General features: G+C 39.5%; 1 protein-coding gene and 1 long non-coding RNA gene across 2 annotated transcripts in view; both read left to right on the top strand.

Annotated features, from left to right (window-relative positions):
• The window catches only part of LOC307186006, a 424,126-nt gene that overhangs the window by 256,730 nt on the left and 144,309 nt on the right, over positions 1-23,087 (top strand). The window lies entirely within an intron of this gene.
• Positions 8,828-10,600, top strand: LOC307185368 (SWI/SNF-related matrix-associated actin-dependent regulator of chromatin subfamily D member 1-like). The gene is given in 2 exon segments (XM_079919558.1): positions 8,828-9,614; positions 9,617-10,600. Coding segments are annotated over 2 exon segments (1,644 nt in total). The 5' UTR covers positions 8,828-8,944; the 3' UTR covers positions 10,591-10,600.

Raw genomic sequence — 23,087 nt, 5'->3', positions numbered from 1 at the left:
TGATTCCATTATTTGACACTTTCAAAAAAATAAAATTATAATTAGGGAAAACAGTTCAGTAGTTGCCAGAGACTGGGAGCCGGGAGATAGGGATAATGAGAGATATCATGTTGGAGTATTTTTAGGGCGATGGAACTTAGGGTGGTTGTTTCATGGATCCATTCACATGTCAAAATTCATAGACTTAGAAGCCTACAAAACATTCTTTTATTATATGCTAATTTTAAAATACAATTTAAAAAACATTATGAGATGTACCTAAAGCAGAACTAAGAAGAAAACTTATAGAACTAAATGATCATATTAAAAAGGAGAGGGGGGCTTCCCTGGTGGCGCAGTGATTGAGAGTCCACCTGCCGATGCAGGGGACACGGGTTCATGCCCCGATCCGGGAACATCCCACATGCCGCGGAGTGGCTGGGCCCATGGGCCATGGCCGCTGAGCCTGTGCTCCGCAACGGGAGAGGCCACAGCAGTGAGAGGTCCACGTACCACAAAAAAAAAAAAAAAAAAAAAAAAAAGGAGAAAGACTTAAAAATCGATCATTTTAAATATTCACTTATGAAGTTAGGAAAAGAGCAAATTAAAGATAAAATAAGTACAACATCTGATTTCCTGCTGTGAAAGATAAAGATTTAGCTCCCTTTCAATCCCCTACACATCTCTCCCAAATCCCCTTCATACAATTTGCCTCCTCCACACTTGAAATATAGTTACAGCTTTCCCCTGCTCTTCAGGAGTAGAGCATTCGTATGAAATTTGTCATAAGCCTAAATGGCATAAAGTAAAGAAGCAATTACCTTAGGCCACGTCTTGCTGACGGATACACAAAATAATTCGAGATAAAGTACAGATGCTCACAGACACACGTTAAAGCTATGATAGCTTGATACCAAGATGCTGAGAATAGTACCTGGGGAAGGTGCTTGGTGGTATCACTCTCACTGCTCAGGGCATGTGATGCCTCTGTACGGGGTTGCTGCAAAACAAATGCCGAATGCTTATTTCACTTTTGGCCTTTTTTTGGTAAAAGTGAAAATCTTCTCATGACTTCTATGGTTCAGCAAAAACAGGTACTAATGTAGGTCCTTTGTAAAAGCAAAGTGGCATAAAGCAAACTTTGGTAAAGTGGGGGATAACTGCATAACCTTTAGATAAAATACTGTATTTCCATATGTTACATTATCATGACTATGGTAAATATTATTCATATTTCCTTTTCTGTGAAACTTTTTCTTTTCCTTGTAGGAAATAATTGCCTATGGTTATATTGTTTTTGTTCCTTAATTTTCTGTATAAATGTCATTAGTGTGAATTAAATTTTTTTTTCTGTATACATGCATACATGTAAAATAACAAATCAATTTTTTTTTCTTAGAGCCATGACTATTTCTACCTCTACCTCTGTCCTTCCATGAAGGTCTGGACTGGTTGCTGTCTACACTGGCTACCCAGACTTGTCTTAGGATTTTCTAAAGCCATCACCTTAGGAATTGCTTTGTTGTCTCCTTTGTCTTAAATTCCATTTTTCCTTTTTTCTTATTTGCCACCCTTTGTTTGGTAGAGCATTTTTTTCTAGGATTTTCCTAAGGAAATATATGTGGAAGGTGATTCTTTTGAGATGTGTCATACTTGATAGTTCATTTGGATAAAGAACTTATTTAACATAAAACCACAAATTATTTTTTAATAGACTTTGTTTTTAGAACAGTTTTATGTTTATAGAAAACTTGGGAAGATAGTACAGAGAGTTCCCCATAGAACTCCCTTACCCAGTTACCCCCATTATTAACAACTTACATTAGTATGGTACTTTTTTTAATGCAAATAATGAACCAATATTAATATATTATGATTGATATGTTGTTATTATCTAAAGTCCATAGTTTAGTCAGATTTCCTTAGTTTTTACCTAATTTCCTTTTTCTGTTCCAGGATCCCATCCAAGATAGCAACTTACATTTACTTGTCATATCTCATTATGTTCCTCTTGGCTGTGACAGTTTCTCTGACTTGCCTTGCTTTTGATGGCCTTGACAGTTTTTAGTAGTGTTGGTCAAGTATTTTGTAGGTTGCTTCTCTATTGTAATCTGTCTGCTGTTTTTCTTCTTATTAGACTGGAGTTATGGTTTTTTGAGAGAAAGATCATAAAGAAAAAATGACATGTTTATCACATCATATGAAAGATACATGCTATCACCAGGATTTTTCACTATTAATATTGACCATAATCACCTAGTAGAGGTAGTGTTTATCCAGTTTCTTCATTAGCTAGTTACTCTTTTTTTCCTCTTTCCATACTGTACTCTTTGGAAGGAAGTCATTATGCACAGCCCACTCTTTAAGGTCTGGGGATATATGCTATCTCTTATGAGGGCTGATTATCTGTATAAATTATTTGGAATTCTTCTGCAAGGGATATTTGTCTATTCTCCCCCACTTATTTATTTATTTGATCATGTATTTGTATCAGTATGGAATCATGGATATTTAGTTTATACTTTGGGTTATAATCCAATACTACCCTATTTTGTTTCTCAAATTGTTCTAGCTTCGTCTATTGAGTCAGCTTTCTGTTGACTCCTGTGTCCCTTTCACATAACCCCATACATTTTTTTAGCACTGCTTTACTTTTGGCACTACAGTATGCTCCAGACTCATCTTGTGAACTCCTTGCTCCTGGCCTAGGTCAGCCATTTCTCCAAGGAGCAATGGTTCCTTTTGTTGGACAGCGATATTAGAACCAAGATGCAGGCATTATTGTACTCTATGCTACTAGGGCCATCACTCACTATTTATAATTTGATAAGGGGATAGGGGCCAGGGAGGAATCTATTTAAAGTTTTATATCCTTGTTTGTTTTTCTCTTATTGTTCATTGTATACAATTTAGAAAATACAGAAATATATATACATTTTATATATGTGCAAATAGGCTCAAAATCAATATTTAATTTTTATCTTGTTTTTTATTGCTTTAAAATAATATTCACTTTTTTGTCATTAAAAACATTTTACAAACAATTTATAATATATAATATTCAGTGAATGCACATGATATATTTCTATTTCTAAAGTTAAAAATTTAGGTAGCTTCAGTTTTCAACATTTTAGGTGTAGAGACTATCTTTTATTAATTTCCAGTTGCTTATTTAGAGTCATTTTCTACAAGTAGAATTTTCTGGTCAAAGAACATATTCAAAGCAAGATATATTTTGCTACTTATTTTCCAAAAGGGTAACAATATTTATTACCAATATCAGAGTATGAGACTCTTCTTCTTTCTATACCCTAAAGGTCAGTGAACAATAATAGTTTTTAAATGTTAATTGATTAGAAAGGAATTATCTCTGGTTTTAATTTTCATCTTTTATTACTGAGGAGTTTGGTTGTTGTTTCACTGTTTATTTGCCATACCCAAATGGGCAATGTGAATGTCAGTTAGACCCTCCACCTGTTAGCAAAGTTGCTTCCATTTCAATATATCTGTAGTTTCTCTTTCATGAACTTTGTGTTGCGTCCTTTAGTAGATGCTATTTTGAAAGTAAATAAATACTACTTATTCATTTAATATCAACATATTCATTTATTAGATGCTGGCAATATGTCAGACAGACACAATACTCAGCAACAGGGATGGAAAGCAAATACCACATGCTCTTACTTCAAGTTGTTTACGACCTTGTGGGAGACACAGCCTCATGACTATTTTGAAGCAAATAAAGATTATTTTAATCACATGGAGCCATGAAGCTCATGTTAGAAGTGCCTCTAGAAAGGGAATATGGCTCTCACTTTAGTTATTATTCCCCATGGAAGCCATCTGAGAACATACTCAAAATGTCCAAAAAAAACCAACGAATTAAAAAGACCTAGAGATAGAAATACACAGAGGGAGAGGAAAAGGAATGGGGAAAAAGAAAATAAAACAGACCCAAAAATAGACAAAAACATATGTGTTATGGAGCTGCGCGTATATTGACAAATTGGAAAGTTTGAGAAAAAACTAGAAAGTCTAGAACACTTTTATATTTCAATCTTCTGCAGTATTTTTAAGTTCGTTTTTTCACACCTTTATTTTTCTATTTCAGATAGGTAGCTAGCTCCTAATTCTGGTTCTTTCTTTCCCTAGAAAATGTCTCAAACTCAACATCTCTCTCCTTTTCCATCCACAACCAGCATAACCCTAGACCAACTCTTTAGTCCTCTGTGGGCAGTAAACTTTGAGGGATCCATTGTGCTACACTTCCCTCTTCCCTCCCACAGGCCAAAAGGATTTGTCTGCCTTCTTCCTCCTAGCTACCATCATCAGCCCTTCCCCCTGCATTGTATCCCACTTGGGCTCTGCTTGGAGCCGTGTGCCATTCCCTCATTTCTCCCTAGGCTGCTACTTTTGAAACAGCCACACAGTTCCTTCTGGGTTTCCTAAAAACTGTTTTTGTTTTCTTGTTTGGTTTTGTTACTGATAGTAAGTAAATGAAAGCAGACAGCAATAAACCATTAATAAACCATATTGCCAACTACTAGTAATGATAATTATTAAACACTAGATACCAGGCTTTGCAGTAAAACCCTTTGTGTTTAACATCCAATTTAATCCTAGCAACAGTTCTATGAGATTGTGTTGTCTGTGAGATATTTGTGTCATCTCATTTTAGAGAGGAGGAACCCAAGTCATTGAGTTATGGAAAGTGATAAACTCAAAGTTACAGAACTGCAGGAAATCTTAAAAGGATGAAGAGATGTTTTTCACTATTTTTTTTTACATTTGTAAATTTAAGGTGTGCAACACGTCGATTTAATATGTTACATATTGTAAAACGATTGTCATTGTAGCTATAGTTAACATCCCTATCATGTCACATAATTATTATTTTTATGTGTGTGGTGGAAATAATTAAGATCTAGTCTCTTAGCCAATTTGAAGATTATAATACAGTATTGTTGTCTGTATTCCCTTTACTGTGTGTTAGATCTCTCGGACTTACTTATCTACTAGTTTGTACCCTTAAACAACATCTCTGCTATTCCTATTTTAACTGTTCCTTTTATTCAGAATTAAGTAGTGCTTCGTTTAGACTGTCATTTCAGGACTGACTCCTTAGAGATGTCACTCCCGACAAGGTCATTCTTACCCCTTTATTTGATCATTTTTGTTCCTGGGAGAACTTATTCTGCACACGCACCCCAACATTTTCTCTTCCCCTGGAATCTCACACTAAAATCTCTTTCCCTTTTCTCACTATTGGCACTGACTTCACTCATTCATACATTTAACAAACCTACTGGGTTCTACTAAGCTCCATAGGGTGTTCTAGGTGCAGTGGATATAGCACTGAACAAAACAGACACAATCCTACATTCTAGTAGGAGGAAAGAGTTAACAACTAAACAATTGTGTAAATAATTCTAGATTTTCTAAGTGTTATGAAGGAAATAAACAGTGACTATGATAGGTAATCACGGGGGTGACTTTCTTTAAATAGGGTGATCTTTCCTGAAGAGATGACATTTTTGCCAAGGCCTGAATGAATGATGAGAAGGAGCTAAAAATAAAATTATCTGGGGAAGTAGCTCTTCCTTTACAGGGAAGAATAAGTTCAAAGTCCTGAGGTAGAGAAAAGGGGAGAAGGGGAAAAGATGGTGAGAAGAGCAGATCCAGTAGAGTCTTAAAGGCACTGATAAAAGGGATTTATTGGGATTGCAATGATAAGCCATTGGTGAGCTTTTTAAGCAGGGGAGTGAAAAAATCAGATTAGTGGTTTAAAACACACAGACACAGACACACACACACACACACACACACAGACACACACACACACACACACACACACACACACTACAGACACTGTTAGGGTAAGTGAAATTTTAGGTGCCAAAGAGTGGGTGACTCAAATTCTCCAAGGCTCATATGAGTTTTATTTTTATCCCAGAAGAAAGCTCCAAATTCTGAGTTCTTTGGTTTCTTGCAAGAAACTTAATTTAGGAAACCCTTGGCTATCGCGTTCTCCTAAAATCAGCCTACTTTGGTTTTTGTTTCTTGGTAATTTTTTTTCTTCCACAGAGGGAAAGCAATGAGATTTAACATTTCCATAAAAGGAAATTAGTTATCATGTTGGTGAATCCCTGGGTTCCTGTAAAACCTATGTCTTTCCTGCAGTTTGGATCCTATAGTTTGATTGTAAGGCTTGTTAGGACCATAACCTATTATGCAGATGAGGCAGAGAGGAAAAATCTTGCTTCTCTGTAGACTTTTGAGACCCTGGGCCTTAGATTCATCATATGTAAAATGAGAGGGTTGGTCTAAAACAGAGCTTCTCAAATGTGACTATGGACATTGTGGGCTGCATAATTCTTTGTTGTGAAGGGCTGCCCTATATATTGCAGGGCACTATCAGCATCCCTGACTTCTACCACTACGTGCCAGTAGCATCCCCTGGATATTCAAGAATGTCTCCAGACAGTGCCAAGTGCCCCTGGGGTGCAAAATCTCCAACAATCGAAAACCACAGGTCCAGAAGGACTTTTTCATTTTCTACTTGCACTTAAATTTTAAATGCATCAGGAGCTCCAGCAATAGTCAGAGCGACTGTTGCACTTTTGATATTTTATGTTATTTCGGAAGACATTTTCTGCTGAGAAATGTTAAGATGTTTTCCCTCTTCTCCCTCTTTATCACCATGACACCAAATTACTGCTCTGAAGTGACTCATACCACAAAAAGCAGTCTGCTAAAGCCACGGTGGATATCATATTCCCTGCTCAAAAACTTGTGTATAATGAATCAAAGGTTGCTTGTTCTTCAGGTATATACATTTCATTTGTCTTTTTAAGGACCAATGATTCAATAAGGGACGAAGAAAGGGTTGTGCATTTGAGTATGTAGGGATAGAAGTAAAAGATGATAATGAATTAGATTAGAGCAGTGGCAGGAGTATTAGAAGTAATATATGTATCGATTTAAGATATGATTTATGTGCACAGCCAAGCTGGCACAACATGGTTATGGATCTGAACAGTCAGTGAGGGAAAGAAAGTATGCCATTGCATTTTTATGGTGAATTATCTAACTTTTAAAAACTTCTCTTTTCTCTGATACACTAGAAAAATAGAATATAAATATTCCCCTTTATTCCTAGGACGAAATTAATCGTTCTATGAAACTAATGGATTGGACTGGGTTTAATGAGCTGTCAATGTATACGGTGAAATAAAAAGAGAGTTTGAGGTTTGTCAGGAGGGAATAGGAAGTAAGTATTTCCATGAGAAATACAGAGTCTGAAGTCTGAGGGCAAGAGGAAGATGAAACGGGGCTATTTAAAAGGCCCCATGAGTTTAGGATCTGATTGCAAAATGATTTCCCTAAAACAGGGCACTTTGGCTTAAAAGTGAAGGACTGTGCGTAGACCCACTACAAGGAGCTTTGTTCAAGTGCCCTGGGAGCTTGTGGAGCAAAGTCCTTTTTTTCCATGTTTTCCTTTTTTATGTATAATTCTTAAATAGACTTTATTTTTTAGAGAAGTTTTAGGTTCACAGGAAAATTGAAAAGATACAGAGATTTCCCATTTACTTCCTTCCGCCTCACATTCATAATCTCCCCCATTATCAATATTTCTGAGCAGAGTGGTACATTTGCGACAATTGATGAAACTACACTGACACGTAATTGCCTAAAGTCCATAGTTTGCATTAGGGTTCACTCTTGGTGTTGTACGTTCTATGGTTTAGACAAGTGTAAATGGCATATATCCACCATTATAGTATTAAACAGAGTAGTTTCACTGACCTAAAAAATCCTCTGTGAGGAAGCTTTCTTCCAAATGTTTAATTAGGAAAAGTGGGGAGTTGGGGTGAAAAATTGTTCAGGAAGCTCTTGACTACTGTTTGAGACCCCTCTTCACCTGCACAACTGCTGCAGAGCCTCTGGGATCTGAAGCCAGTACAGCTGTCGCTGGGGCATAGACAGGCCCTGGCAGAGCTCCCTGGAGAGGACACCTTGGCCTGCTTGCTCCCACCAGTCTCCCTGTGGCCACTGCAGCTGGGGGATTCACTTCAGTGCCTTTTCAGAAGGTTCTCTAGCCAATTCAGAGCCTGCAGCAGACTTTCTGCTCCTTTCCCTGGGATATAGGCATCTACGTCAGTTCCTGGGTGGATGGTCCTCGTTTCAGGCCTGTCCTCATGGGAAGCTAATCCCAGCACTGGAGACTGCACAGGTCTGAGAAGAACAGAGGTGCTCATGTAGAGAGGTGGCCTGTGGGAAGAACAGGCACTGGCCTGCCCTGCAGGCAGTTCCAACATGTAACTCAGCACTCTGAGGCTGGAGCTCAGTAGGGAATTCGGTATAGCTGGTGGATTCATGGTAGGACCATGGACAGAGGCTTCAGAGACAGGGGTGGGGCTCCAGCAGGTGCCCATCAGAGGGCTAGAAAGATACCTTAGCCGTTTTTTTGGTTTTTTGTTTAAATTCAAGGTAACACGTTGTTCAAATCTAAAGTTAGAAAATCACATTACATTTTGCTTACGAAACAAGTATGATTCAGAACTATTTTATTACAATATCACCAATTTTAAATTAGACAATATCGTGGATGTTTATGTTTACAAATAGTACATAAAATTAGAGTGATATTTCATTTGTCTTGCTTTTCCAGGGCATAGAAAATTCACACAGCATAGAGAAGGTGTCATACTGGCTTAAGTTTATCAGAATTTCTTTTCTTGTTAAAATTTTTTTAAAATTTTATTTGTTTATTTTTTTATTGAGGAATAATTGACATATTATATTAGTTTCAAGTGTACAACTTAATGATTCAATACTTTTATACATTGCAAAATGTTTCCCACAGTAAGTCTAGTTAAAGTCTGTCAGCATACATTACTACAAAATTTTTTCTTTCGATGAGGACTTTAAAAATTTAATCTCGGCTCGCTGCCCCGAGCCTCCCATGCCGGCGGGCCAGCCGGGCGGCCGGGCTGGCGGGCGGGGAGCGCGGGGGTCGCGGGGAGTTCCGGTTCCGGTTGTTTGTGCAGCTGGAGCAGCGGCTCTGGGAAAGATGGTGGCCCGGGCGGGTTTCCAGTCTGTGGCTCCGAGCGGCGGCGCTGGAGCCTCAGGAGGGGCGGGCACGGCGGCTGCCCTGGGTCTGGGCGGGCCTCCGGGGCCTCCGGTGCGAATGGGCCCGGCGCCGAGTCAAGGGCTGTACCGCTCCCCGATGCCCGGAGCGGCCTATCCGAGACCAGGTATGCTACCAGGCAGCCGAATGACACCTCAGGGACCTTCCATGGGACCCCCTGGCTATGGGGGGAAACCTTCAGTCCTACCTGGCCTGGCCCAGTCAGGGATGGACCAGTCCCTCAAGAGACCTGCACCTCAGCAGGTCCAGCAGCAGGCAGTCCAAAATCGGAACCACAATGCAAAGAAAAAGAAGATGACTGACAAAATTCTACCTCAAAGGATTCGTGAACTGGTACCAGAATCCCAGGCCTATATGGATCTCTTGGCTTTTGAAAGGAAACTGGACCAGACTATCATGAGGAAACAGCTAGATATCCAGGAAGCCTTGGAACGTCCCATCAAGAAAAAACGGAAGCTGCGAATTTTCATTTCTAACACTTTCAATCGGCTAAGTCAGATGCTGAGGATGGGGAAGGGACGGTGGCTTCCTGGGAGCTTCGGGTAGAAGGACGGCTCCTGGAGGATTCAGCCTTGTCCAAATATGATGCCACCAAACAAAAGAGGAAGTTCTCTTCTTTTTGTAAGTCCTTGGTGATCGAACTGGACAAAGACCTGTATGGACCAGATAACCATCTGGTGGAATGGCACAGGACCGCCACTACCCAGGAGACAGATGGCTTCCAGGTGAAGCGGCCAGGATGTGTGAATGTACGGTGTACTGTCCTGCTGATGCTGGATTACCAGCCTCCTCAGTTTAAATTAGACCCTCGTCTGGCTCTGCTGCTGGGCATCCACACCCAGACCCGTCCAGTGATCATTCAAGCACTGTGGCAATATATTAAGATGCATAAGCTCCAGGACCCACATGAGCAGGAGTTTGTTATCTGTGACAAGTACCTCCAGCAGATCTTTGAGTCTCAACCTATGACGTTTTCAGAGATCCCCCAACAGCTCCACGCCTTGCTTATGCCACCAGAGCCCATCATCATTAATCATGTCATCAGTGTTGACCCGAATGATCAGAAAAAGACAGCGTGTTATGACATCGATGTGGAAGTGGATGATACCTTGAAGACCCAGATGAATTCTTTTCTGCTGTCTACTGCCAGCCAGCAGGAGATTGCTACTCTAGACAACAAGATCCATGAGACAATAGAAACTATCAATCAGCTGAAGACCCAGCAAGAGTTCATGCTGAGCTTTGCCAGAGACCCTCAGGGTTTCATCAATGACTGGCTTCAGTCCCAGTGCTGGGACCTCAAGACCATGACTGATGTGATGGGTAACCCAGAAGAAGAGCGCCGAGCTGAGTTCTACTTCCAGCCTTGGGCACAGGAGGCCGTGTGCCGATGCTTCTGCTCCAAGATGCAGCAGAGACGACAAGAATTAGATCAAGCCCTGGGAATCCGAAACACATAGGGCTTCTCCCACAGCCCTGATTTGGCTGCACCGATTTCTTTATTTGGGCCCTGTGCTGCCTGCCTCATAGCACCTGCCTTGGTCTTTCTTGGGGCCTTCCGGGGGATGCTGTTGCTTCTAGGACAACACCAATGAAGAGGCTCTCACATGATACCTGTTACCCTCTTCTCCCACCCCATCCCTTCCTACCCCCAGCTTCCCTTTGCCCCACAAAGTTCCCATGTGCCTGTACCCTCCCCTGGTCTGCATAGGACCTCTAGATAGTATTAGAGAGAGAACCTGTAGTGGTAATCAGTGCATTGAATGGATTGGGCCTAAGGCCAAGTGGTCTTCAAGGGGACCAGCTACACTGATCCTGCCCTTCAGAGACCCGGGAGTTGGGAGCTTTAGCCCTTCTCCGAGACTCAGGCCTGGGGGCACTCTATAAGCTAGTTGATCTTGGCTTTCCTGATAACAGAATCCAGTTTCCTTCCTTCCCAGGTTTGGAGCAAACTGTCCCTTCACTTGTTGCCCTCTAGCACTAAAGGAATCCTGGTTCTTGGGCTCCACTGAGCCCCAGGTCCGTCTGTAGCCCTCTGGATTGGCCTGCTGTCTCAGTGCTTCTCTTACTCCCTCGTAGGGGGTCCACATCAGTATTAGAGTTAGTTCTCTTAGTATTGCTCCCTCTCACCACACTCCCTGTAGCTGCTTTTTAGGATTCCCTCCTACCTGTCCTAACCCAGGGCATTTGAGTGGGGGAATCTTGCCTTTCTCTGTCAGAGCCCCAAGGGTCCTCACCTAGGGTACTGTCATTGCCAGCAGAGGCTGTTCCTTTCTGCTATTGCTTGGAGGTGTGACTCATTCATTCATTCCACTCTGCCTCCCCCATCCTTTCATGGAGAAACAGGCCTAAAATCAAACGGGTAAAAGCCCTGGGCCATCCCTGTCTTCCTGTCCCTTGTCTGCCCAGTTGACACCCACTGGTGACTTCTAGGGCACTGAGGAGTGAAAGCGCCTAAGGCTGGAGAATAGCTCTGAGTTGGGTTTTTGACTCTTCCCTCTCCCTGCCTCACAGGATTGTGACTACCCAGCCCCTGCCCTCAAAAGCTTCAGACCCCTCAGGTAGCAGCAGGACCTCGTGATCTTGGCCCCTTGCAACTGAGATGGTTTTGCATCTTTCCAGGGGAGCCTCAAATTCTTCTTCCCAGGTTGTATCACCCCTGAGTTAGCATATCCCAGGCTTGCAGACTCAACACAGCAGGGTGGGAGACAGCTGGGCACAGAGGGGGAATTCCGTTCAGCATGGGCTCTAAACCCGCAGAACTGACAAAGCCCCTGCTTCCCCACCCCCTCCTCAGGCTTCTGCAAGCACATCCCCCAGCCCTGTATCCCTGACTGTCCCACACTGGGGACAGCAGAACTTCCTCCCTGTCTTCCCCTTCCTGTCATTATCCCACCCCTCCCTTGAAAGGTTCTCCCCAGAGTGACACTGGACAGACAACCTCTGTCCCTGGGGCTGGAACCATGAGAAGGAAGCTCAGCACTCCTACACAGTGTCCCTGAAGATAACTTTTTATTAATTGAATTATTATATTTTTTTCATGGACCAAAATTTGTTTTGTACTGTCCCCTTATCGATGTCACCCAGTTTTAATAAAAGAATCTTCTGAAAAATAAAAATTTAATCTCTTAGCAACTTCCAAATATACACAGTATTATTCACTATAGTCACCATGCTGTGCATTACATCCCCACGACTTATTTTATAATGGAAAATTTGTAACTTTTGATCCCCTTCACCCATTTCAGCCTAACTCCAGCCCTGCCTCTGGTAACCTGTTCTCTGTATATGTGAGCTTTTCTTTTTTAATTAAAAAATTGTTTTATATTCCACCTATAAGTGAGATCATATGGTATTTGTCTTTATCTCTGACTTATTTCACCTACAATTATATCCTCAAAGTCCATCCATGTTGTTGCAAATGGAAAGATTTTATTCTTTTTTATGACTGAGTAATATTCCATTGTATATATACCATGTTTTCTTTATCCATTTATCCATCAATGGACACTGAGGTTATTTCCATATCTTGGCTATTATAAATAATGGTGCAGTGAACATGAAGGTGCATATATCTTTTTGAGTTAATGTGTTTATTTTCTTTGAATAAATACCCAGAAATGGAATTGCTGCATCATGTAGTAGTTCTGTTTTTAATATTTTGGGGAACCTCCATACTGGTTTCCATAGTAGCTGTACCAATTTACATTCCCACCAACAGTGCAGAAGGGTTTCCTTTTCTCCACAACCTCACCAATACTTGTTTTTTCTTGTCTTTTAGATAATAACCATTCAAACAGGTGTGAGATGATATCTCATTGTGGTTTTGATTTGCACTTCCCTGATGATGAGTGACATTGAGCATTTTCCCATGAACTTGTTGGCCTTGTGTATGTCTTCTTTAGTAAAATGTCTATTCAGCCTGTCTACCCATTTTTAAATTGGATTGTTTCTTCGTTTGCTATTGACTTGTATGAGTTCTTTAAATATTTTGATATTAACCCCTTATCAGATATATGATTTGCAAATATTTTCTCCCATTCAGTAGGTTGCCTTTTCATTTTGTTGATAATTTCTTTTGATTTGCTTTGATTTCTTTCTCACTGTCTTTTGTGTGTCTACTATAGGTTTTTCCTTGTGGTTATGGTGAAGCTTACATATAACAATTTATATTTATAACCGTCTGTTTTAACTTGATGACAACTTAAATTTGAACACATTCTAAAGCTCTACATTTTTACTCTGCACCTCCATTTTGTATTTGATATCACCTTTTAAATCTTAATCTTGTTATCCTGTAACGAATTATTGTAGTTACAGTGATTTTTACTTCTTTTAACTTTCATACTAGCTTTATAAGTGATGAATCCACTACTATATATTTACCTTTACCTGTGAGATTTATACTTTCATAAGTTTTCTATTAGTAAATTTTGCCCCACACCTTTTTCAGCTTAAAAGAGCCCCTTTAACACTTCTTGTACTGCTGTTTTAATGGTAATTAACTCCTTTAGTTTTTGTTTTTCTGGAAAACTCTTTATCTCTTCTTCAATTCTGAATGATAACTTTGCTGTGTAGAGTATTCTTGGTTGGGAACATTTTTCCTTTAGCATTTTGAATACACCATGCCACTCACTTCTGGCCTGCAAAGTTTCTGTGAAAAAATCTGCTGATAGTCTTATGGTGGTTCTCTTGTCCACAACAAGTTTTGTTTCTCTTTCTGATTTTAAGACTCTCTCCTTGTCTTTAAATTTTGACAGTTTAATTATCATGCATCTTGGTGTGGGTCTCTTTGGGTTCATCTTATTTGGAATTCTCTGGGTTTCCTGTATCGGAATGTCTGTTTCCTTCCCCAAGATAGGGAAGTTTTCAACCATTATTTCTTCAAATAAGTTTTCTCCTTTTTCTTTCTCTTTTTCCTTCTTGGACCCCTATAATGTGAATGTTAATATGCTTTATGATGTACCATAAGTCTCTAAGCTATCTTCACTTTTTTTCATTTTGCTGCTCAGATTTAATAAGTTCCAGTGTGCTGTTTTTGAGTTCACTGATCTATCTTTACTTCATTTAGTTTGCTTTTGAACAACTCAAGTGTATTCTTCAGTTCAATTATTGTATTATTCAGCTCCATGACTTCTATTTGGTACTTTCTTATATTTTTCTCTCATTTTGTTGAAGTTCTTACTGTGTTCATCCACTCTTCTCCCATGTTCAGTGAGCATCTTCATGATCATTACCTTAAACTCTTTATCATGTAAATTACTTATCTAATTTTATTAAGGGTATTTCCTGAGGTTTTATCTTGTTCTTTTGTTTGGAACATATTCCTCTTTTTCCTCATTTTGCTTGACTCTCTGTGTTGATTTCTATGCACTAGGTGAAACAGCCATCTCTCCCAGTCTGGAAGGATCTACCTCATGTAGGAGATAAATCTTAATGTTTAACTTTGCCCTAGCTCTTGGTTATCTCTCAAAACTTTGTGATTGTCCAAGCAGCCTATTTTATTTTTAACAGCTCCCAGTAGTTGAGGGTGTACCAAAACCTATCAGTGTCCCAAAGGTGAGGATCTCAGTCAGCACCTAGATTCAGGCTGATTGGAGGCCACCCTCAGGCAGCAGCTTTTAAAATATTCAGATTTACACAGTCTTTAGGACTGCAACTATTAGCCGTGCTGGCCACCAGAGCCAGGCCATCTGAGGGTGTCCGCTGGGTGTTAGTCTCAAACATTGGGCTTCAGACAGTTGTTTAAGCTCCTTTTTGGTAGATACTGATGAGCTGTAGTGAGGCAGAAGGGGAGCACAGAGATGGCTCCTGCCCTCCAAGACCCCTGGAAAGATTTATACTCAGCCCTTAGATATGTGTTTAATTAGAATCCTACCCCTCAGGCAGCAGCTATGATGATAAGCTTATAGGCCTCTTTCACAGGAAGACTGAGCTCTTGAGTCTCTTGCCTCTTGCTGTGCCCTGAGAGTGGTAGCTATTTAAGAACTCTTTCTCCGTTGGTTACAATTCTGTGGGACCCATGAGCATAAGCTTCATTGGATACCAGAGTTAGGAAATGTTGAGATATTCCCTGACAGCAGTTGTAAAAATTGGGGTGTTAGACAAATTTATAAGCTTCTCTCTGGGAGATACCAGCAAGCTGGAGTGAGGCAGAGGGAGAGAGCAAAGATGGCATCCACTGGCCTCTGTTTCCTGAAAACACTTCCATAGGCCTCTAGATGTATGCCAGGCCAGAAGCCTGCCACTTATTAGTCCAAAGCTTCTGGATAAGCAAATAGATCTCTTTCGCAGAAAGGCTGGGGCTGTGTTTCAGTGTGCCATCTGTGCAGTGCCCTGGGGGTGGTAGTCTGCCAACTATTGTCCCTCTAAATTGTCACAGTTCTGTGGGACCTGGGAATACAAGATTTTCCTGGCCTTCAGAGTCAAGTGATCAAGGGGTGTCGCCTGGGTGGCAGCTGCAAAAACCAGGTCACCAGATGCAAATCTTAGGGCCCCAGATGTGTGTAAATACTCCACTTTGGGAGATAGTGGCACTCTGGAGTGCAGCAGAGGGAGAGAGTGAAGATGGTGCCTGCTGTTTGGAGGCTAAAGATTGCACTAGGTAAGGGGAAAAAAAGTCTAGAATTAAAAAAAAGAAGATGAATGACAGCCACTGGCTTTAGCAAGGCAGAAAGGGAGCAGGACAACAGTGCACACCAGGCTCCATTTCCAGAGAGTATCCCAGCAGGCCCCTGCCCCTCTAACCAATGCCTTAAGATTAGGAGATTAATCTCTCTTACATAAAGTCTGTGTACTTTTCAAATGGCTGCTTCCGTGCTGGGCCCTGGGGTGAGTGAGTCCACACATGAGCCCTTTGAGAACCATTTCTCAGTTTGCTACAGGCTTTTGGGTCTTGTAGATGTAAACCCTGTTAATTTTCAAAGCTAGATGTTTTGGAGGCTTGTCTCTTAGGTGCACGTCTTAAAAGTTGGGGTGCCTGTTGTGGAGTATAAACCCTTCACTCCTCAGAGAGAAGCTCTGGCTATGTGAGTTTTTGCTTCTGATTGTGGGTCATGGCACCAGGGGTGGGATTTATGGCAAGATTATTTATTAGCCTCTCCTACCCATTTCCACGTGACCTTTTTCTCATTTGTCTGATGTTAAGGAGTTGCTCAGCTAGTTTTCAGATTTTTTCCCGAGGAAATTGTTGCATATAGATTTGGTGTATCCACGGAAGGAGGTGAGTTCTGGTTATATCTACATCGCCATATTGAACTACCTCCATTTTTTTTTTTTCTAAAAAAAAGTTGTTAGTGATTTTAACAAAGTAAATGTTATTTTGATCAAGTATTTCTGATAGTTCTTGTGATAGATATTAACTTGAAAATAAGTCTAAATCCATGATTCTGTGCCCTGCAAGTTTCCTAGAGAAGGAAAGATTTTCTCAAAGTGATTCCATTTATAACCCCAGCACAGCAGGCTTACTCTATAACTTAGATTTTAAATATTGTATAATTCATCTTGTTTTCTTGAAATGCAGGAAGTCATCTGGAAGTGCCCGAAGCACTTTGGAAGTCAAGAGACATCTTCTAATGTTTGTGATTTTTAAGCTCTCAGACATGTGGCTTTCTAGCCTTCCAGTTCTAATAGAAGAATGGCCCTGACTCAGTATGTCCTTCTGTTAGTTCGCATTAGTCTGTTTAAATTCCTGCTCAAACTTCTTCAAGTTCCCTTTTCCAAAATTAAGCCAAGAGAGATTTCTACCCTTTCTGACTTCCGTATTAACTATTCCAACTTCTATAGTTCTGGTGGTTTAGGGGATAACACATTTATGAGCACTTTCACTAGTTGCAGGTCTTGTCGATGGTGAAAAGGAAAGAGCTCACAAACTTTTTCCATAGTTGGACACCAACAACAGTTACTTTTCTTTGCTGTTCACCCTAATTGTGAATCCTAAGCAGAATTGCAAAGGCAGTGAAGTTGTTTATGAAAGTCTTCTACATGCACCTTTTTGGAGAGAATCCAATAGATCAATATTAATCACTAGACTTCCAGATCTCTATCCCAATTATGAAACTATCACCTTGGCATGCGTTTCCCTAGAAAGTATCCTAGGAGTCAAAATTTCTGCTCTCTCCATTCCTTCCAAAATTCACTTGGTGATTGTTTCAGAGGTCTCAAGACCACCCTTAAGGTTGCCGATTCTCTGGAAGATTCACCAGATGTAATAGCAGATTATGCCCAAGGTTAAGTTTAGTACAGAAAAAGGACAAGAGTAAGAACAACAAGAAGCTATACATTGGGTAGAGTTCAGGGAGGCCAAGCACAGGTTTTTCAATTTCAAGTCCTATCCCATCTGGGGTCATTGTATAGGATGTGCTTTTCCCTGTCTGTAAACTATAAGGACATATTAGGAGACTCTCCTGAGGGAAGGCTTTTATGAAGAGCTGGTCATGTAGCACATCCTGTTACACAACCAGCCATGATAATAAAGCTCGAGACCCCAACAGTGAAACCTGGTACCCATCGTCACTCTTGATGTTTGTGCAAAAGAATCCTGACAAGCTCATGTGGCATGGTCTGTTGCCCCCGGTGTATACAACAGAACTATCAATTATCAACATAATGAGTCTTCTGAGGGCCAAATTCCCAGAGGTTGGCCAAAGATCAGTTGTGGTTCCAGAATCCCTTGGAGACATGCAAGGAGCAAGCAACAAGTCCTGCTGTACTCCTCACAGTGCTCTCTTTAGAATCAAGTGCTATTTTTAAAAGATCTGGCAAACAAATTCATGATAAGACAGTTATTCTTAAACATTTGATGAAACTGGGCATTTTATCAGACAAATTTATATGCACATGCAAACACACATACACACACACACACACACACACACACACACACACACACACATATACACACAAAGCTTGGTATAAGCTGTCAGGATTCAAGTGCAAAAAGTCTGTTTGGGAGATGATCCCAGGAAGTGAAGGCAGAGGAGTGTGGAAGTAAGAGAGCTGAAGGCAGGAGACCAATAAAGCATGCATGATCGAGCCAGTGATCACTATGGGCAACTGAAAATCAATCCTGCTGAGGAAATCTGGAGACAGCATACTACCTTCCTCAGAGTTATGCCAACCAGAAACAGACGAATGGAAATGTTTATCCACCAATCCCCTTCCATTATTTGTCAAGGGCTACTGCTTCCGGGGTTATTAACTTCACAGAACTTCTGGCTTGTTCTATGTGCAAGTCAAATGTGCACAGACAGCTACAAACAAACCTCAGATAAAGTTGCAATTTTTCAAGTAAACTGAGGTGTGTGTGGAAATGGATTCCAAGATGATATGGGCAGGGAACTGGAAATGTCTGCTGTATACCCATGCACACAAAAAATTTTAACGCACACGATTTCAGATGGTTTATGTTGTTGTGAATCATAACCATGGATCCCTGGGCCCTAGAGATTAAAATATTCTAAGGTATTGCCAAATAAGATTGCATTTAAAATTAAAACTTTAGGAAGAAACAATGTTTACTATCAATGACTGGGTCACTAGTGGTGGAATGTCACATATCAAATGTGAAAATCAGGGAATCATTTATGAACAATTGAAGCTGTCTAGTATCACCTGAGTCGTATATTGTAAGCTACTGTGTTTATGGAAGTAATGTGAAATCAGCATTGTCCCCTTTCACCTCCTCAGTAGAGAGCATCATCAGTTCAAAGTTAGCAGTCCAGGGGCAGCACTATTTGTATTAGCTCCTAACTGAAAACTACCCAAATACTCATAAATAGTACAGTAGATAAATAAATACAAAATTGTATATTCACACAGTGAAATATTATATACTGAGAGTGACCATTCTTCACCTAAATAGAATAATATGGAATCACAAACATAACTTTGAGTTAATATATAATACATAACCTTTTATTCCACTTATATAAAAAGTATATGGAACAAAAATAATCTACATCATTGGAAAGCAAGATAGTGCTTACTGCTAAGGGCAGTGACCAGAATGGCGATGACAGTGGCTTTGGGATGTCAGTAATACTGTTTCTTGATCTGGGTGCTTATAAAAATGTATCAAGCTGCATATTTACTATTTGTTCACTTTTCTGTTTGCATATTGTGCTTCAATAAAAACATTTAAAACAGTAAGTTAAGGAGTTAGGCTTTGTTCAAATACTATTTCTAGAAAGCCTTGGTGCAGACTGGTGTTAGGAAATAAACTAAAGAAGTTTAATCAGAGTTTTGAAGTTTAAAACCCAAATAGTAAATAGCATTGGCATAAGTATGTTGGGATTTCCCACTACACTCTCTTAATCACCCACCTTGGCTTGGCTCAGTGTAAACGAGGAGAAAAAAGGCGATAAGTTGGTTCTTCATTTTCTCTCCCTGTTTACCTACTTCCCCTTGTCTTTACCACCATTTCTACTTTTCAAGGAAAATAGTGTGGAGCCAGAAGTGAGATTCAAATTCATGTGTGTACATGGATGTTCCAAAAGATAGAACTTGTGGCTGATGTGTGATTCTGTGAATTTTATAATGAATTTAACATGCAATTGGGTACAAAATACTTAAGTAGTGTCCAAGTTCTACAGTGTGCTTCCATTTAGTTTTAAATGAGATGTTCAGGAGCAATGCAGCATGATGATTAGCTGTGTGTGCTCTGGAACCGACTACCTGAATACATATCATCTCAGTGATCATTGAATTCTCATTTCTCTATCTATAGAGTGGGATTAATTATATTATTTATGTCATAGTGTTGTTGTGAGGTTTAAATGAGATAAAGCCTATGGAGTCCTGTAACATATACAATTTCGGGGTAAGTGTTCAATAAATACCATTTTTATTATTTTTCAATACTGGTGGTACTTAATAAAAACAGTATTGATTGTGGAGTCAGCAGTTTAGGGCTTCCTTTTCTGGTCCATAATTTTCTAGCAGTGTGAAATTGTGTATTTAACTACATGCAGTCTCACATTATTCTGCAAAGTAATGAAAATATGCCAAAATAAGATAAGTATGTGAAAGAATCTAGCTCAGACCTTTGTCACATGGTAAGTCTGCATTTTACATTATAAATACAAATTTAACTAGATTAGTAAGGAATTTAATCAGTGTTGGTTCTGTGAACAGATATTTTTATTACTTAATATAAATTTTAAAGCTCTATTCAGATTAATTTTGAGTGTTGTTTTATTATGTATGTTTGAAAAGGGAAAAAATAACTTACTCCATTGACACGAAGCACTTACAAGATAAGCATACCAATTACACCTAAGGAGTATGGCCTCTGAAAATGTGGCTTATAGTAATGAAAATGCTGTATAAATCTAAAGATTTATGGTTAAGATCCATTTTCTTTGTCACATAGCAAGGTCAAAATATGGTTCTAAAAGTAAAGTGAAAAATTACATGGTAGAGATTTCAGGGGCTTTACTGTTGTCATAATTGCTCTTTTGAGGTTGTAGTTAGAATGACACTAGCATTTTGTTTTGGTCTACCTAGACTGTCTGCCCCTTGCCAACATTCCGGCCATGTGTATCAGTATTCAGAAGAAAGCAAGGGTTTCTTGCAGGAGGGCTTGACTTTGGAGAGAGTGTCAAATCAATCTCAGGTTTGATTCCAAAATATCTGTTGCCAAGCTGCATTTGCTAATGCTGTCATCTAAATCCTTGTGTCCATGGTATCAGTGCAAGGCAAATCTGTCCTTGTTATTGCATGGTCAAAGGCCTCTTTTAAAAGACAGGAGAAAATTAATTAGACTACAAATTTATCCATAAAATAAAAGGAAAGACTACCTGGGCAAAGGGATCTGGAATAGGAAGACTCGTTTTTATTAGGAAATTCCGCATTTAGCTCAAGTAGCATAGATTTGTGCAGAAGAGATAATAGTTTGTTATTATCATCTCCAATCTTGCAGTTAGTCAGGGAAGAACTATTATGACTATTTCATCATTACTGATTATACTTATAATATTTACTCTATGGCAACATCACCAAATTCAGAGATATTGAGGCTTTTAAATAAAATAAAAATTCAGCCAGTTAGACTCTGGCAGGTCTTAAAAAATAAATAGTTGCTGCATAAAGTCCGTGGAAAACTAAATCAGGAAAGGATTGTCTTACTTTTATTTCAACCATCATAATGGAAATATATGCTTATACAGTTAGAAATGATTTGCCATTGAAAGTACTTAATTTCTGTGTGCTTTTGCTATCTTACAACAAGAAGAAAGTTTTTTTAGAATACAGAACATGAAGCCATTTTTTTTTTTTTTTACTTCAGAACTATTTCATCCCTTTTCCTGACTGTTGACATTTTATGATAAAATGTCTTAAAGATAAATTTTGTAGAAGTGAGACGAGATTAACTGAAAAGTTTCCAAACACTTTACCAGTGGGGAAAAATGGCCTTTTAGATTGTACAGTCTTTACAGAAACTGGACAACTGAAGACACAACTAGCATTAGCTCCCACTGGGAAAATAATATAGGCTTTGACATAATATACTGGAAGGAAAATAAGATTTAACTTATGGCAAGTCGTTTTCCATTCTTTAATTCATGACTTATAAAAAGAAAAATAGAAGTTGACTATTGTATGCTTCATAGACATCATTTCCTTAAGTGGGTCAGAGAAGAACTATGATTGTGTCTTCTTTATATTAATAAGTGCTAAATATAAACACCATAATTAGAAAAATAAGGAAAATTTAATATCTAGCATGTCAAAAATGTTTGAGCAAGTGATGATTCAGTCACATAATAAATTCTGTGTAAGGACAGAGGAAAATAAATAGGTCTTTACTTATGAAAATCCTTACACCCCTCACCTCACCGCCAAAGCTCTCAGAATTCCACGTGTTTAAGAATAAAGATCACAAAACAATATTGGCGGAATGGAGTCAGCTTGATGAATACAAAATGGTTCTTTGGACACATCAAAAAGACATTTTAAAAATCTTTGAGAAACAAGTTAAATCTGTATAATTTGATGTTCTTTATTTTTCTCTTACTGCACTCAAATTTTCCACTATCTTTCTTTATAGCCAGCACTTCTAGTGTTTGCAAAGAAAGCATTTAGTTTTTATTTACTTAATAAAAGCTCAGTAGGCAAGATAAGCATTAAGTCTGTTCTTGAAGGAAATGAGTTTGGCAAGAAAAAGGGACAATGTTCTTAGAATGAATGAATTATCCAAATAGGACAGGGAAAATATGGGTGGAATAAAGCCAAATAAAAGCATTGAAGGCTTCCCTGGTGGCGCAGTGGTTGAGAGTCCGCCTGCCGATGCAGGGGACATGGGTTCGTGCCCCGGTCCGGGAAGATCCCACATGCCACAAAGCAGCTGCGCCTGTGAGCCATGGCCGCTGAGCCTGCGCGTCCGCAGCCTGTGCTCCGCAACGGGAGAGGCCACAACAGTGAGAGGCCCGCGTACCGAAAAAAAAAAGCATTGAAAAATTTATTAAAATTGTAATTTCTGAGAATGCTATGCCCTAAGAACTGTGAAAGGCACAGTGGAGAATACAAATAAAATGCAACAGAGAGAGAGTTTGCTGTCAATTAGTTGTAAACCTCATTGGGTAGACAAATACTGTACCACTTTCTATCATGCAGAGCAGATTTAGTAGTGTCATGATTAATGAATAATATTTTTAACTTCAATAATCTAAGATTACAGTTGAAATTAAATTGGAGCTAGAGTAGTGGACCTGAGTGCCCCTTTAGTAACTACTACTATATCAGAAGGAACTACTCCCACCACCACAACCCTGACACTTACTAACTGGGTATCTAAATTGCCAGGCACTGTTTTAATTCTTTTACATTCATTAGCCTATTTAATCAATGCAACAAGCCAATTGTGCTGTGGTAGTTATAATTATTACCCCTATTTTCACAAATAAGAAACCCAGGGTGTAGAGATATTAAAGTAACTATCCCAAGGTTCTGAATATAG

Source organism: Stenella coeruleoalba, assembly GCF_951394435.1.
Source record: "Stenella coeruleoalba genome assembly, chromosome: 4".
Lineage (NCBI taxonomy): Eukaryota > Metazoa > Chordata > Mammalia > Artiodactyla > Delphinidae > Stenella > Stenella coeruleoalba.
Note: the sequence above shows the minus strand (reverse complement) of the source record. Positions and strands in the feature narration are given on the sequence as shown.